This window comes from Papilio xuthus, unplaced genomic scaffold (assembly GCF_000836235.2).
Source record: "Papilio xuthus unplaced genomic scaffold, Pxut_1.1 DF825017.1, whole genome shotgun sequence".
Lineage (NCBI taxonomy): Eukaryota > Metazoa > Arthropoda > Insecta > Lepidoptera > Papilionidae > Papilio > Papilio xuthus.
Window position 1 is genome coordinate 6,968,559 of NW_013533632.1, and position 17,930 is coordinate 6,986,488.

At 31.5% G+C, this 17,930-nt stretch overlaps 2 protein-coding genes across 3 annotated transcripts; one reads left to right on the forward strand and one right to left on the reverse strand.

Moving 5' to 3' along the window:
- Window positions 1–1,751: 1,751 nt before the first annotated feature.
- On the reverse strand, window positions 1,752–7,794 carry LOC106126441 (RING finger and SPRY domain-containing protein 1-like). The gene is made up of 10 exons (XM_013324118.1): window positions 7,645–7,794; window positions 6,294–6,428; window positions 5,569–5,746; window positions 5,323–5,496; window positions 4,884–5,106; window positions 4,390–4,640; window positions 3,603–3,817; window positions 3,331–3,481; window positions 3,142–3,263; window positions 1,752–2,540 (listed from the first exon to the last, which is right to left on the reverse strand). Exons 2-10 carry the CDS (start codon window positions 6,425–6,427, stop codon window positions 2,465–2,467), a joined length of 1,524 nt encoding a protein of 507 aa, XP_013179572.1. The 5' UTR covers window position 6,428; window positions 7,645–7,794; the 3' UTR covers window positions 1,752–2,464.
- Window positions 7,795–8,686: 892 nt separating this feature from the next.
- Window positions 8,687–14,939, forward strand: LOC106126437 (Polypeptide N-Acetylgalactosaminyltransferase 1). Of its 2 annotated transcripts, XM_013324108.1 has the most exons (11): window positions 8,687–9,194; window positions 9,395–9,667; window positions 10,976–11,111; window positions 11,226–11,661; window positions 11,835–12,075; window positions 12,282–12,427; window positions 12,572–12,724; window positions 13,048–13,265; window positions 13,487–13,616; window positions 13,859–13,993; window positions 14,433–14,939. In XM_013324108.1, exons 1-11 carry the CDS (start codon window positions 9,098–9,100, stop codon window positions 14,562–14,564), a joined length of 2,097 nt encoding a protein of 698 aa, XP_013179562.1. In that variant the 5' UTR covers window positions 8,687–9,097; the 3' UTR covers window positions 14,565–14,939. The 2 variants fall into 2 exon arrangements, with proteins under 2 accessions (XP_013179562.1, XP_013179563.1); XM_013324109.1 differs by lacking the exon at window positions 9,395–9,667 and having other exon boundaries at window positions 8,688–9,194.
- The last annotated feature ends 2,991 nt before the right edge of the window (window positions 14,940–17,930 follow it).

Consider the following 17,930-nt stretch of genomic DNA (forward strand, 5'->3'; position numbering starts at 1 on the left):
AAAAATCGTGAATGTATTCATATCAAAGCCATAGACAAACTACAGTTTACGCCAACAGTGAAATCGCCATAATAGAGAAGTAATCGTTGCACATAAACATAATTATTTACGTATCAGATGCGTTCCTTTAATCGACAGAGACCCAGAAAGGAGATACTGCGTCGTAAGAGTTAAAAGAAATATTGTAGAAAATCTGGTTGGATGTTTGCTAGAACGTATTTCATGCTACATGGATCTGGATTAGGTAAAGATGTAGATCACTGTCTGTAAGAACCCATATACTAGTTTTTTATACAAGTTTTTAGGAACATAATTATGACGATTTTCTAGGAAAGAATTTAAATAAAAGCCAAATATACCTAAACTAATTTATTCGAAGTAAAAACTAAAACTATACCCAAAAAAATAAACAAAAAAAAAATTAAAAACACAAAATAGATACCATAAAAATATTTAAAGAAGATTATTTTTTTTTATTATTTTTTTTTTATTTTTTTTATATTTTTTTTTATTTTTTTTATATAAAATGTACTATATTAAATATGATAAATAAATGTATATGGGATTATTGAAGATTCGATTCGTAATTTTCAAAAAGCATCAATCATTTACACAATGAAAACTTACTGTATTATATGAATATAACAATTTGTTTTATATGTATGAAATACATTTATAAAACAAGTAAATAAAAAATAACATCGCTTTTATGAGCAGCACTTTGTTTACATGAATATATTTTATATGTATATTAATTAAATAAATCGATTTTATAAAAATCACTTTTTTAACAAGAATATATAATTTTGTAAAAATGTTGTACTTATTTATACATTCGAAGATAGACGAGAAAACTATAAAAGAGAGTCGTAAATATATTTTTGTATGTGGAACTCTATGAGTGAGATTGCTTGATTAAACATTTTACAATTATGAATTTCGATGTGGTCAAAATATCCTTTAAGGCTACGTACCGCCACAAAAACCTAATTTGAAATATCCTTATGATTTAACTTTAACATTAAATATAATAAATTGTATTATCTGTGTAAATATGTAACAAGAAAGTTCTTTTGTATGGCACTTATTAGCAAATCTGTACTTCAAACATAACATACCCTAACATAGTTATAACTCTGGTTAACACATCACGTTTATTCAATGGGCTTTTGCTACCACTAGTCTAAGGGCCGCTACACACGGATAAGATACAAGATATATATCTTACAAATATATATATATATCTTATAATAATGGTGTAATGGTTTACACAAGACGAAGATAATATATTTTGTATGGTAATATAGAGAGCGATATGAATAATTATCGTAACATAATATATTAAGTTGTTAAATATATCTTACCTTATCGGTTCAACTCAGGATATGCGGACGTGACTAAAGCTTAATATATGTTTATCGTATCTTCGCAGTTTGTGATGAATTAATATAAATGTCGATCCCGTTCGAGGCGCTAGCTACGTAACCTAAATTAACCCTTAAATGGACAATGTTGTTTTTAAACAACATACTAAACATCACAGATAAAATTATCTTTATTTTATTTTTTTGTTAATTTTGACAACTAGTTCTTATTTCTGAACGAATTTTGTACTTCATGTCTAGATTTTTTTACTCATTTTTCATAGACAGTAATACATGTCTATTACACAAATATATTTTTTAAAACGTAAAAAAAAATCGTCCATTTAAGGGTTAACAATTCTTATGTCTTTATAAAAATAAGTACATTTTCTAAGTACCAGAACAATGAAATAAAATGACTAATAATTTTAGCAATAACTAAAATGTAAACAATTCATATTCTGTGATCAACATTCAAAGAGTAGCCAACTTAACTCATCTCCCTCCGATAAATACTAATTTAAAATTTTAATATAAAATACTATATCTTATCCGTGGTAGCGAGCTTTATATATTTGTTTTGCATAATAATGTGGAAAAGGATCTAGCGACCACCTAAATTCGCCGAAATAGCGAAGCGACCGATGTTCATACAAGTCCGTGATTGCAAATGCGTTTTCTACCTTTAATCGACGAATAGGGGGGACGCACAGACAGTGGATATTTCCCCTATGCGTCCCCACTTCCGTTAAATCCCCTCCTTCCCATCCTTATAAGAAAAGGGTGGGAAGTGAAAGGGGACTTAAATTAGACCTCGGGTTCTCACGTTTATCGGTTAAAACACGAAATTGCTTCCACTTGACGGCCCTTACTTGTTATTATCAAATGTTATTGTTGCTGACATCTCGCACATTTGAATATACATATGTGTATATAAATATAATATATATAACAATATATCTCGACCCAGCCGTAATCAATGCATTTTGTAGCGGATTGTTTATGTTTTTCTTACGTTGTGACAAGTATTCATCAAAATAAATCACAATTTTCCCTTATCAGACCATAAATATATCGAAGTTAAGTAAAAACAAATAAATTTAACGTCGTTCCGCGATATCAGCTCTACACACAGGGCACACCAAGATTTTCATCGAGCAGGCATGACAAAGTGTACTGAAAGTAATCAAAACAATAATTATATAGATTCTGCGAAATCGTCACGTTTATTCTGTACACAATAATATCTCATCTATAATCTTACTAATATTATAAATGCGAATATTTGCATGGATGGATGTTTCTTAGAAGATATCTCCTGAACTGCTGCACAAATCTCATTAAGAAGAGTCTAGAAGAACACAGGCTACAAATTAAGTTTTTTTTTATCCTGCGCAGACGTAGTCGCGAGTGACACGCTGGAAGGTTATACAATGTCTTCGACCACCTCTAAATACTTGTGAGATATATTTTGATGTTGCTATCAACAAACTTTAAATTAATACTTTTGTCGTTGCAGTAACTTATAACATTGTTAGATACAAGATTAAACATTTTAATTGCTGTCCCACCTACATTCAATGCCACAAGATTTTTATTTATGTACTGAAGCGTAGTAGTAGCAGTCTGGTAGCCATCTCGGTAGCAATGAACGTGTTAAATAAGTCTCAAATAAAAATACACGTCATATTTAGAGAGTTCTTCTGTAAAAATATGATTGTAAATGAAGTGGTGAAGGTGAAGCGGTGAAGGTAAAAGAATGGTGGGGAGGACTCACCGATGACCGCAGGGGTGCAGCGTGACGTCAGCGACGAGGTCGCAGCAGATGTCGCACGCGTCCTCGCTCGCGTTGTACGTCGCCTGCTGCTGCTGCATCGCGTGCCTCGGCATCCCGTAGATCTGTCGCACCACCTCGTGTTAATATACACAGTACACCTCACACCACCTCAATCAATACGCATATTACCATCCTCTGCTGAGGCGTCAGGTGACCGACAGTGTTGAGGGCGTCGAAGCGAGAACCCACCGGCGCGCTGCGGAACCGCACCTGCCCGAAGTTTACCTCGCACTGTTGGAAGGCCGTCATTGTAATGGCCGGGAAGTATTTCTTCGGTGTGCTGAAATAAATATATCAAAATGTATGGCATCGTTTAAATTACTGTAGCTGTTGTGTCTTTAAACTTAAAGAAAATGTACGAAAATATTAAATAAAAAAACTTATTCACAAGAAAAACTCACTTCGAGGGAGAAAAGAAGTCAAAGCAAGTTATTGAAGACTCTGCGCCATGCAGAAAGAAGGAGATCGTCTTTTCTGAACTATCGAGGAGGCATCCTAAAACATCATCCGCCCTCCACCTTGTCAGGGAAATGCCATAGGCTTTACCATGATACCAAAATGTCATCTTGTTGCCTTCGTATCCCAATGAACGTTCTTCATCTCCAACTGATATTTCCTGTGAAATGATAACAAAAAATACAAGTCAAAAACGACATAGTATTTATATTTTAATAACATTATAAATAAGAATGTATGGATAGATGAATGGATGGATGTTTGTTAGAAGATATCTCGTTGAAATTTGGCATAAATGTAGAACATAGCCTGAAAGAAAACACAGGCTACAAATTTTTTTCATGAAAAAATATATCGTGCAGACGAAGTCGCCGGCGACAGCTAGTCATAAAATAGATTTAATGTAGCAATTGTAATGTCTAGTTGACCAGTACACAAACCTACCTCCTGCTTACTGACCTCACGCAATCAGCTGTCCCAAATGCCCGACTCCTATGCTAAGAAAAAGATTTGGGCCCTAAATTTAAAAAAATTAAAATAAGATGTTCAATAAACCATTTTGCATGCAATTATCATTGGTTCCTTAGACCAAAATCTCTGTATTCTCTCATTATCTTTGACAAAACATTGGTAACAATAAGATTATACATTATTTTTGGTCTCAGAAACCAATGATAACATATTTATTTGATATTATTTTTACTTCAAAGAAAATATAAAAGTCATAGTAACCGTGTTAGCGCCGGTACTTCCCCAACCAACTGTTATGGAGCCGTCGGTGATCAGCTTGACCTCGTAAAACCATAAACCTCCATCCACCTCAGAGGTCCCGTGAAGTGTTTGAGGACAAATGGTATCATTTCGAATTTCCATGAGATCAGGCGAGTACTTAATATAAATATTTCCACTTTCATTTTTAAACATGCAATTTACTGCTGATAGGTCTACAGTATCGTAGGATAATTGTCTGCCTGGTTTTGGAACTGTAAATAAAACATTAACATTTAATTTATGTATAGAATACATTATATGGTAAATGGTTGAGTCCTCTTCAGTGCAGCGGTGATGCAGAGAACCATCTCTCAACACAAGTTAAGTTTAAATGGAATGATTATAACAGATATAAACATAAATAAAAAGCCAACCTTATTTATCACTAAATATCATAAAACTCTCATATTGAAATAAAAGTATTTCTCAACATAAAAGTAAGATTAAGTACTTACAGATATTATCCAATGCCCATCTGGCGCAATATCCAACCTCACGGCGAATTTCTTCCCCAGCGATATTCGTTAAGTACTTCTCCAAACCTGATAAATGATTACTGTTCAGCAGTTCCAGTCTTTGCACTATCATCGTCTTGTTCTCTCTAATGACAGAGAATTTTTCAAGAGCCAGTAGAGCCCTCATCTGTAGCTCCAGGTCATTGTGATATCTGCTGTTTATCTATAAAAGAAATTCATTAACATAATTATATTAATATTCTAATATTGCACATTTATTGGCGGAGAGAAACCGAAAAAGTAACCCATATATTCTGCATGATCATAGTATTGTATGATATAAGCGGCCGTTTATGTGGCAGCTATGTACTGCATTAAGTATAAAATATATTATTTTCTTATTATATTGTAGTTTGTAAAAACATAATTTAGTACTTACAAAAATGTGGCATAAGTAGCTGCACACATTGTCCGTGAATATTACTGTACTGTTTGTGCCAACTAATTTCTCCGCTAAGCAGTTGAGCACAATGCAGATATTCTTCTCAACTCTAACGGGGATGCTGGCCGCCACCGCGCGGCGTTGAGACAGATGGAATCTGTCATTCAGCAGCTGAAACCATTACATTTTAAATTTTTGTTCAACCTAATAATATATAATATGTTAATAGATATAATATCATACCGTGCTAACTGTGTACGCATTGGGACTCGGTATGTTGCGTATAATAAGTGCAATCACTACTTTTGTGTAAGGACAAGTGGGCATAGCGTCCATCAGAATGCTGGCTACAGTCAGCCAGTTTGTTTCAATCAAAGAAATGTGCACAATGTATCTTACCATCAAGTCTAATTCTTGAGGCCTAAAATTAAAAAAACAAAAAATTAGCTACATTTCAAATACGTAAAGTAATTAAAAACAATTATGAAGTCTTTTCATCTTATTGTTCATGTCTACGGGGAGCAGTGGCTGCGCTATTTTATACAAAAATTACAAAGTGGCTGCTTGCTCGTACTATGTTGCTATGGTGAGTATGAAAAAATCAGAAAAATCATTTTATTCGCAGGTTCATTCAACATCCAATACTTCTTTTCTACAGGTACAGCTTTATCAATAAGTATATTTTATACACATTTAAAAATCATGTGCAATACAGTATTGTAAATACAACTTTTATGCCAACTGACAATCAATCTGCTGTTGAAGTTTGAGATTAATAATAAATATTATAGTTAACATTAAGCACATTAAGCAACCTCTTGTTTGTTTCCACCCTTATCTCACAAAATATAAGAAATATAAACAATCTGTTTATATACATACTTATTATGCACATAAGGCATCAAAAATGTTCAAATGTGGAGTAATTTTGGTAAATAACCATGAATGCATACATGAATAATACTCACACTGTATTATATGGCCTTAGCTTTCGTAACATTTGAAAAATTACATTCCTTATGTAGCGCCGTTCCCAAATACCATTTGGTCTTTTCCTCCGCAGATACTCATAGTCGTTTAAATGGTTCATTAAGTTATGCATTCTGTAAAAAACATAGTTTGTTGATAATTTTACCTTACCAGTTCACCTGGAAAGAGCTTTGATATTCATCATCATTCATCATACAAATCATAAGCACATTCCTTTACTAGTACTACCAGTTATGTAAAAAGTATTAATCAAGCAATGTATTATATTACCCATTGCAGAATCTTATATAAATAATGTGATAAGTGTTGATCTTTGACATTTTACTTATTAAATTGAGAGAAAAAAATTATATTTTTATATTTCTTTGCCAATTATCAAAAGTTAGGCCGCCATGGTGGTTGTTTTACATCTATGCCAAATTTCAGAAAGATCCATGTAGCTGTTCTGGAGATATCATCTAACAAACATCCATCCATCTTTACATCCATAAATCCAAACATTCACATTTATAATGGTAGTAAGACTAAAAGATATTAAATGGGTAAAATTAATAGATGGAAATTCAAAATTAAATAAAAATTAATTAATATAAGACAGTAATACATGAATTATCAAATAAACATACAACAATAAAAGATATAAAAATAAACCCCAAAAACGATCTAATCACTTGTCTTTTTTTTGTTCATAAATTGATAATACATATTAATGTAATATATCTTTATTATAAGTAATTTGTTATAGTATTAAAAATGTACAACATTGCACAATATTAATAATAAAAAAAATTCTTTAGTGATAAAACAATTACATCATTATTTAAAATGAAACAATTTGTCCAATTCGAAAAAAAATGGCATTAAAAGTGGAATATGCGCAGTGCCAACGAATGTACTAGAAGAATGGGGCCTAGATTCAATGGCGACAAAAGTGAATTAATGCCGGAACTCCGCATCGCATTAAAAGAGGAAAAAGATCTAGGCACTTTATCTTTTGAAGTTCTGCCGGCTTTCAACGTAGGTAAAATTTAAGATATAATTGGTGAAAATTTAGACAGAGAAATTTAGACTGCCTATGCGAAAAAGTTGAATAACATTATAGAAGAATCTTCTAACAATTTTTAGGAGAATTACAACTAAAGAAATTGAAAATATGAAAGAATAACACTCATCACAATACTCAATTTAAATCGTTAATATTAATAATCAGGCGATCATTTACATTACATTTTTTGTTCATTCTTTAGTTTCATATGTAATATACATTTTAATAAAACGGAAATTATTATCAACTTAAAAACAAATTTAGTGAAAAATGAAACACCTCACCTGTACTTGCTGCTATTACCTGCTCGGGTTTTGAAAATTTTTAAATTGAAAACTAAAGTTCGAGAACAATCTTACTTTGGCGCCGGCGGTGCTAGAGGCAGTCGCAAAATGTGTGAATTTTGAACTAACCAAAGAGAACGCATAGTTAGTACGTACCAGTACGTACCACATACTACGTAGTACGACGAATACTCTAGAACAGTGTTTCTCAAAGTGGGCGACAACGCCCCCTTGTGGGCGCTGCAGGTCTCAAGTTGTGGGTTAAAGTAAAAGTTTCGTTTAGAATTCTCCGTTAATATACATATATAGGTCACAATAATTAATTCATTTAATTTGAAGTTATAGTGGTTTTTAAATATGTGAAAATATTCTTCTTCTTCTTCTAGCTCTGGGTCTTGGCTTGGTCCACCAACTTGATGTGAAAATATGGGGGCGCTAAAAAAATATTTATTCTCAAAGTGGGCAGTAGACAAAATAAGCTTGGGAACCACTGCTCTAGAAACTAACCACAGAGAACTAAAGACGCAATTCGCCGTCATCGATCATGTAAGCGAGTGATTCATCGTTGGTTTTTGAGACATGTTTAAAACATATCGATATCGTCATCGCTATCATTATCTTTGTAAAAACAGAGATAACGAAATTTCTGATACAAGGCTTTTGGTCTTAGAAATCAACGAATAGTCAAACAACGATATCTGAACCGGTGAGAGAGGCGCTACTATTATTTGGTCTTCAGTTATAAATGCAAATAAATAAATAAAAACGAATAAAAATCAAGCTTTTTTATAATTAATTCTGGAATATAGACAAACAACTTTAATACACACAAAAATTATTAGAAAACTTTAATAATTATATCGTCATAAAACGTATAAACTACATATATAAATAAGTAAGATCGTCTTAACATCCCAAACAAACAAGTAATTTTGTAAAGTTCATGTACAATGGTTCTGTCAACACTGAAATGAATCGGATTGTTATTCATTATCATTATTCAACATAAATCAGATGAATCAGGTTGTACTGAAATGGACCAATTTTCATATTGAAAGTGCTCCACCATCCCAGGTACTCGACAGGAACGGTTATTGGTGGCAAAACATTCCAGTGTAGGTTAGGTATACATTATTGAATATCTGCAGCCTAGATTCGATGACTGATTACTCTGGCAATTCCTGCTTCCTGTGGGCATCTTTTATACTCTATACTCTTTGATGGGTGGTGGGCAACCTGTGGGCAACACTATAAGTCGATTTACCTGCTACTAAAATGGCAGAAGGAGGAATATAAACGTCGGAAATATTAGGAAATATCTGAAATATTAAAATACTAGGATGTTAATTTTTCTTCTTATTATTTTCTTTGTCGATAGTAAATTTTATAATCAACATAAGTGCCAAAATTTCATATAATTGCATTTTATTCGATTCGTTTTAAAGAGCTTAAAATGGCGAGACTTAATAATTCTTTCTTATGGGGTATATTATTTGCTTCAATAACTTGGACCATCTCTTTGTATTTATACTGGTTGTTGAATTTAAGTGGTAAGTGAGTTCCTTTTACATCTAACAGAATGTAACGGTATAAAATATAGTTGAGTGTTCAATAGAAATCGATGTTCTTTTATTAATTTCGCTTTTATTTGCTTTAATCAAAAATTTAAACGCACCATTACGCGCTTTCTATTTTTAAGTTCACTTTTTTTTTTAAAGTTGTAAATGGTTTATTATGTGATTTATTTTAGGCGATTCTATTAAGATTGATCAGGAAAATAAAATGCATTATCACTTAGTTAATTCAGCAGAAAAGGACCGAATTAAAAACAATGATAAGTCAATTGCAGAGTTAGAAGGGAAAAATATGCTATATGATAGCCCTATAGCCAATAATAAATACATGGGTAAGATGTGGAAATATCAAAAGAACAACTCAGATTACAAAAAAAAACGTATGCAAAAAGAAAGATTTTCTAAACAACTGGGAATCAAGATGGCTGCTAAACCTGACAAAAGCTTAGGTGAGAAGGGCTATCATCTTAAAAAAAACATATTGGGTTATTTGATGTAAATAACTTACCTCTCTCAATTATATTATCAAACCTAAGTACAGTTAGACCAAAATTTACGGATTTTTTCAGTTTCTTTTAAGTCTTAGTGGTGGTATTGAGTTTTTTTTTATAAACTTAAAAATAATTTGGAATATTTATCAATTCATTTTAAATTAGTTGATGAAGAAGATTTTGATTTATGTAGATAACCCAGAATATGTTTATTACCTTTATTTTTGTATATTTGTACATTGTGTATTGTGAAATAATTAGACATGGGGAACTCAACTAAAATTGATGACCTGCAGATCAGCTCACACCTCACATGTGTGAAATAGATGAGTAAACTGTCTCGCAGCTCAATTTATACCTGATAGAGTTGTTGCATTTCAGATGAAAGAAGATTGCATGTAGCTGAAATGTGTTTGCTAAGATGGTTGTGTGTTGTAATGAGAAAGAATAAACTTAAGAATGTGTATATGACAGGGAGTTTTAAAGAACCACCTGTGATTGAGTAATTGTGGAGCAAAAGGTTTGTGTGTTTTGGACACATTATTCGAAGGGATGAAGTTGATATAAGCAAAAAAGTAATGATTTTGAATGTGGATGGCTACAGAAGAGTTAAAGGTAGAAGAATACAGAAGGCAGCATGGATGGTATTGTGTGAAAGAGACAACGGCTTTTACTTTAGAGATGACATGATTTAGATATGACGGCTGATAGAGATGTAGGATGTGGAGGAGCAGTACATACTGTGGCAACCCTCTGTAGGGATAGGGGCCGGTTGATGATGAGAGTTTCAAGCGTTTCAAGGTGCAAATTGCTAATCACCAGGGAACTCGCAGCTCATTCACTTGTATACATAAGTACATCATGATGAGCGGTGAGCTGCTAATTTTACTGTTGAACCACAGCTCAATGATTCAATTTTATGTGAGCTGAACTTTTGAACTGGTTTAGAGCAGATTTAGATAGCAAGAACTAATTGTAGAATTAGATATTTAGTATTCAAAGCAAGTAAGTTTACATAATAAATGCATCATGTGAGTAATTTTAGCAGTAATTTTATTTGTAGTTAGAAAGTTATATAGATTAGCGGTTATTCATTTAATTTTATTTATCATTGTATTAATTTCAAATTGGATTTTGCTATAGACTATAATTGTTAAAAGTTGCTATTTTTGCTTCAATAAATGCATGAAACTAATACTAATTCATACTTTGAAAATTTACCTCCATATTTTTAACTCATGTCAATGTTTTAAATATATTTTACAGAAAATCAGTTTGGACTCATTAGAAATGCTGAAGATTTGCGAATTAGGGAACAGGGTTACAATTTGCATGCTTTTAATGCACTCATCTCTCAGAGGATTGGTAATCACAGGACTATTCCTGACACCAGGGACAAAATGTATGTATAGTAAAAATCACACCTAAAAGCTATATCCATAATGTTATTATTGTGTAAGTTGCACATCTATTTCATAATAATAATATGTTTAAAATATGTAATGTTATAACACAGGTGCCGGAATAAACACTACAGGAGGAAATTGCCTAAGACTTCAATAATTATCTGCTTTTATAATGAACATTTTGAAACCCTAATGAGATCTATTCATTCAATATTGGACCGCACAGATGCAAAGGATTTGAAGGAGATAATTTTAGTAGATGACTACAGTGATTTGGATGGATTACATGAAAGTGTTATGAATGCTGTAAATGATCTTAACAGTATGATGAGAAAGGAAGAGGAAATGTTGGATACGAATAAAATTCAAGTTGAGAAGTGGTTAGTGGACTACATAAATGATGACAATAGTAACAACATTGATAAAAAGCCTGCACAGAAAATTTCAAGGGCTAGAACTGGTATTAACATACGGCTATTGAGGACAAGTAAGAGAGAAGGTTTAATCCGGGCGAGGTTGTATGGAGCTGATAATGCTGTAGGCGAGGTAAATATTAGAATTTGGAATACATTAAACTTTTTCTTCCCTTAGATAGTAAAGGCAGTCTTGTGTTAACTCACATGTTTGTATGTCAATTTCTTTGAATGCTATCAAAACAATCATGCATATTTTGGACATAATTTGGTTATACTATGTGACTGAAATGTTGTTTTTCTCAGGTATTGGTGTTCCTCGATTCTCACATAGAGGTCAATGTGAATTGGCTGCCGCCGATGTTGTCACGTCTGGCGGAAGGTGTAGATGGTGTCAATGTGCGGTTTTCACATCGGGCCGTAGCTCCCATAATAGATGTCATCAATGCTGACACATTCGAATATACTTCTAGTCCTTTAGTGAGAGGTGGTTTTAACTGGGGACTGCATTTTAAATGGGATAATTTACCCAGAGGAACTTTGAAAAGTAAGCTATTCATTAAATTATTTATACCACACTGATGATGTCATACTTGAGTAGGGGTAAAGTATTATCTAAATGAATTCCCGAATTTCTTTCTTTGTCTTAAGATATTAGTTTATTTTTGTCAATATTTCAGTATTGGAGTATCTTTACCAAACAAATGAAAGGAATTAATCTAAATTTTATTAATCGATTTTATTTGTTTACAGACCTTGAAGATTTTGTGAAGCCAATCAAATCTCCCACCATGGCAGGTGGTCTGTTTGCAATTTATCGTGAATACTTTATCTATATTGGCACATACGACGCTGGTATGAATGTGTGGGGTGGCGAGAATTTGGAGATATCTTTTAGGGTATGTATATTAATGCTGTTTTCTGAATGTTAATGTAATTTAAAGAACAAATCAATATATTTTAAACTGTATAATCACTGCATATCGGTAGGTCTAAATCCCACGACTAAGACATTCATCACCTTTGCCTTTAATTACTTTCAGATTTGGATGTGCGGTGGTACTTTGGAGCTGATACCTTGTAGTCGAGTTGGCCACGTGTTCCGTAAACGAAGACCTTATGGTATGAGTGAGAAAGAAGATTTTATGGTGCGTAACTCAATGCGCATGGCCCGTGTATGGATGGATGAGTTTGTGGTAAGTGTGGATAGGTTTATTTTAAAGAAGTTTATTTTTTTTAGTTCTCATGGTTTATATGTTAGTTTTTTATCACGTGATTAATATTTTCATATCTTATGTTTTCTGCATTGTCCATTCTTTTCAAATTTCTGATAAGTCTTTCCTTTACCATTTGTTGTATATGGTTATTTACTTCTTCCTTTATTGTATTTCTGTGATTGTGATAGAACCTATCCTATATATGTTCTCAGTTAGTCTTTATGGTTTATCTACCAAAATAAACATTGTAAATTTTGGATAGTAACTCTAGTTAATAAATCTATACTTATATTGTTTTCCAGAAAAAAGTGATTGAGATTAACCCATCGGCAGCTAATGTTGATATTGGGGATATATCGGAGAGGCAAGCTTTGAGGAAACGTCTGAAGTGTAAGACATTCAGATGGTATCTGGAGAATATCTACCCTGAATTAGACACGGGTGAAGAATCTATTCTTAGGAAACGTATGGCTTCTCTAAATGATCCTGAGAAGAATCGATTCCAGCCGTGGCATTCTAGGTTATTTTTTAAAAATAAATATTTTATGATTTCAAACTGTCAACTTTTTCAATACCGAAACACCTATAATGTACTGATTTTTTAAAAGATATTCAAAGGGGAATGACTTTGTTTCTGGTTATGTGTTTAGACAGCAGAAAGATAATTTTATTTCAGTGAAGTTGTTAGATACATCAAATTACTAAAATACTATATAATTAGAATATTTACTTTGTTTTTAGGAAGCGAAACTACACGGATTCCTTCCAAATTCGTCTTAAAGGATCGACCTTATGTGTCCAAAGTGCTAAAGACATCAAGACTAAGGGCAGCCGATTGGTGCTTGCTAAGTGCATGAGGGGTATACACCAGGTAAGTTAAGAATAATTATACTTATATCCAAGCTATGAATACATAGAATTACATACAAAATTTCTGCATTTGTTAAATTATCATAACTTAAAAATTACATCGGCAACTTTGAATATGAAAACTCACCAACTCTTAAGCTGTATACTTGTGTCTTGGGTTGTACTTGTATGTATTTATAGTTCATCTTTGAACACGTGTTTGTTTAATGTAAACAAACTGTAACTATACTTTTTGTCTTACAGATATGGTATGAAACAGTTCGTCATGAGTTGGTACTTAGTGGCACTCTCTGCTTGGACGCTGTTAATACTATGGCCCCGATACTGGGTAAATGTCACGAGCTCGGTGGTACTCAGGAATGGCAGCATAAGGATGATGTAAGTTTCTTTAAAACATTGGGACATTTCGAATCTCTCGTCACCTGTATTCAATAAAGACGCAATTTTATGCAACCACGCAATCTAATGATTGAATTTGAAATACAATTTTTTTTTTTACTCCAGTAGGTATTAATTTTTTAAATGAATTAAATTACTTCATTTGATATTTTACAGATACTTATGAACAAATATTTACTTAGAGTTTTAGTTGCGTTATTAAAAAAGATGAAAAAGCAAAAAATTTATACCTCATATTACTATTATTTGTGATGAAATAGTTGTTTTTTAATTCATTACCATTTAAATATGTGAAGATTATTGTCTTTATATGTGTAAATCATAAAAAATATTTTGCAGTTTTGTTAGATTTTTTTAAAATAAGTGAACATCATGCAAAAAAATCAAATGATACAATTTTTTTTAAATCTTATTTCAGACTGGAAGTCCTATTTATAACATAGCAGTTGGTATGTGCTTGGGAGTTGAGCGGGCTGCCCTTTGGGAACCATTGACCATGGTCATATGCGACAATCAAGACACAAACCAATGGGATTTTATTCGCTCTTAAGTCATAATACTCTTAACAGGTACCTTAGATAATAAGTATTGATATAATCATTATTATTATTAAGATTTAAGCCAAATTCTTATCGATTCGTGTATCGAAAATATCGTTATAGACATATAATAGTGAATCTAATAAATGTTAGGTAAATTTTACAGGTCATATGAAATAATTATATGCATTTTCGACAAAACTTTGATGAGTAGACATGTTACTATGACCGCCCGTCAAATCCGTCAGTATGAAACTGATTTTTTTAATAATGACAAAATATTTTTTTTATTTTCAAAACCGACTTTGTTCTACGATCTTTACGATATAAATAAAATTGTCAAAAATGTTTGAATATATTTTTTATTTTATATTTCGAATAATAAGAAAAATAACACTTGAAAAAATCTCATTTGCAATTTTTTATATAATTTTTATTTTTATTAAATATAATTCTTATTTTTTATATATATATTTTAAACGTGAAGTATTAAGTTACTAATAATACAAAATGTACCTTCTAGAATCTTCCTTAACACAATATATTGTGCTTTAAGATGTGGTTGTAACAAAACATAATTTTAGTAAGAAAACTACAATTTTTTTGTGAAGTGAAACCCAGTGGCAAATTAATATAGTATGTCAAACTTATCTAGCCCGGTGAGAGCTGCACTGTTACCAGAATTTTTTTTGTGAGAAAAAATAGATAAAACATAACAAGACTGCAAGGATCTCTTACTAATCTTACGACACTTTTTTGTCTACCGATCCAGATAAGTTTGCTACACTATAATCCATAATCAATATTTTTATGTATTTTTATGTAAAAAATTTAGTATTAAGTTTAAAATCGATCTCTCGCAGAATCTAAATTAGTTGACTAGTTGCCTTTGTAATAATGTTTTTCCGAATAATTTCGACAAAACCGTCCCTTTACTCTATGCTTTCCAAACCGTATATCATTATATATTAGTAAGAACATAAAGACATAATTTTTTTAAATCTTCCAATACTTTATAAAAGTCATGCTATTGTCAATACAATATAGCTAGTAAAAAAGAGATTTATTACATAGGTTTATTGTGAAGGTTGCCATATAAATCACTAAGTTCGTTATATGTACATTCAGTTCTATAAATATACATTTTTAAAGTTTCAGAAAATATATACCCTTTCGATTTCAAAAATATGTTTGCACATATCTGTCCTTTTTCTTCTGACCATGATTACAGGATGTAAACAGACTTTTGAAATCGAATGTATACTGAAGCTTTATAAATGTATACATATTTATGCAGCTGGCTGTACATCATCAAGTCTGAGTTAGTTTTTCGAGTCGTTACTTGCATATCAATAATTTATTAAGTTACTGTTGGTGTTGACTGTAGCGACTCTTGTACAGCACATATTGTTGTCTGTTTAGTCAAAGAGAATGTAAGTGATGGTAAATGTGTCAATACAAGTATCACAACAGTCGGAACCCACAGGTAATTTTCCCCCACAGTATTCAAATATAGTCAAACAAGGATATTTGAGCCGGTGATACATTAATGTCACGGCTGGTTTTGTTGTAAAACCTACATGACCATAGACAATAGCTTAAAGGTGACAAACATGACATACAGTACGACGTTGATTGGGGGCGCTACTGAGCTCTTATAATTTAGTTTGTCTTATTCTCACCGGTTCAGATAAACTTTTTGGTCTATAAGGTATTACTTTGATATTGTTATTTAATGTTTAAAATAATACAAATGACAACCACAAGTAATTCATATTTGGTAACACAGAGTACATTTTGTTTAAGTGTTTCAGTTGAAACCCATAATAAGGGTAATATTTACAAGCCTCAAGGTCTTAAGTAAGAAATCCTCCGTTCCTGTTCTGTTGTGAATTTTCTTCTAATACGAGCTATACTTGAAAGGGTTAAATAATAAAGATTTTTTTACAAAATTGCATAAAATGTCCCAATAAATAAAATATGCATCATATTTTTTAGTTTTTGCTAATTATTTTTAACATTACGGTGTATTTATAATAATGTGATTATTTTATTTAGATAAGGTCTTAGTGTTTTTAAGTTTCTTGTAAAATAAGTTATTTTTATAACTTTATTTTGATTATTATTGTTTTTACTATTAAGTTATTTGTGTATATTGTAAATTTTATTGTATATGAGCGAGCGTTGTTTATTTTTTAGCATTAAACATTTCCAAGAAAAGTTCCGCAGAAAACATTCCGTTATATTTAATGAATGACTGATTTTTTTAACTCTGTTTTTATATTTACATAATATGTTTTGTATTCAAATTTTTAACGTAGTATTAGGTGATATAGATATACTGAATTTTGATTTGTTGAATATTTTTAATCAAATACTCATCACAATTATAATAAATAAGTTTATTTTAAATTTAATGTAATATATAAAAAAAATACTGAAGTGACTGTGCGATTTTGATTTAAATATATGTAATCGATGTTATTAATACTGGCTAAAGCATTTATTTCTATTTTTTAATAAGAATACATTTTTAAATACCTTTTTCTTGACATGACAAATGTATTTGTTAATTAATATATTTTATTTCGCAGTGGAAACACAGACTAAACATTTGTAATTAAATTGTCTTGTCCTAAATGATATGATTTTGTATGATCTATGTTTATGTATAAATAAGATGATTTATTATGCATACTCAATATTTTTTACACGTTTTCAGCTTAATATTAAGTCTGTCTTTAGAACAAACATAATTTGTTTTTACTAAGCTTTATACTCAATTTTTGCTAATACTTCATTTATAATATGACTTGTAAGTGGTCGTAAAAGGTTATCTTTGTGTAAATTTCTCACAAGATAATTACACTAAAAGGCCACTTAGTAATTCTGAGTGCGGCTGTGAAATTTTTATTTATACAATATAAAGTTATAGCTGTATTTACAGCTAGTCAATATTATAAACTATATAATTAACCGATAGAATAGATATTCGATTGTGTAGTTGTCTGTGTCTATTATATAATTTAATGTAGGTTTTCGGCGTGGCTTTTGAGCGATGAATTAGTTCGGGCATCGTATGTATTGTATTTTTCAAACATGTTTGCTTGTCGGAACATCGTACGAGTCACTGCGCAGAAGTTAATGTTAGGAGTAGGGCGTAAAGGGATGTAGGGGGAGGGCATTGCGCAGCATGTGCGCAGTTGCGCACTGCGCAGCTGCCAAAAGATTGTAATGTGTATTCAAATATATATTACATTGACCACGAAAGATCTTTGTTTGTCATAATAAAACTGTAAAACAAATATTAATTTTACAGATTTTATCAAGTTTTTTTTTATTCTCGAAGATTCCATAATTATGACATAATTGTGTAG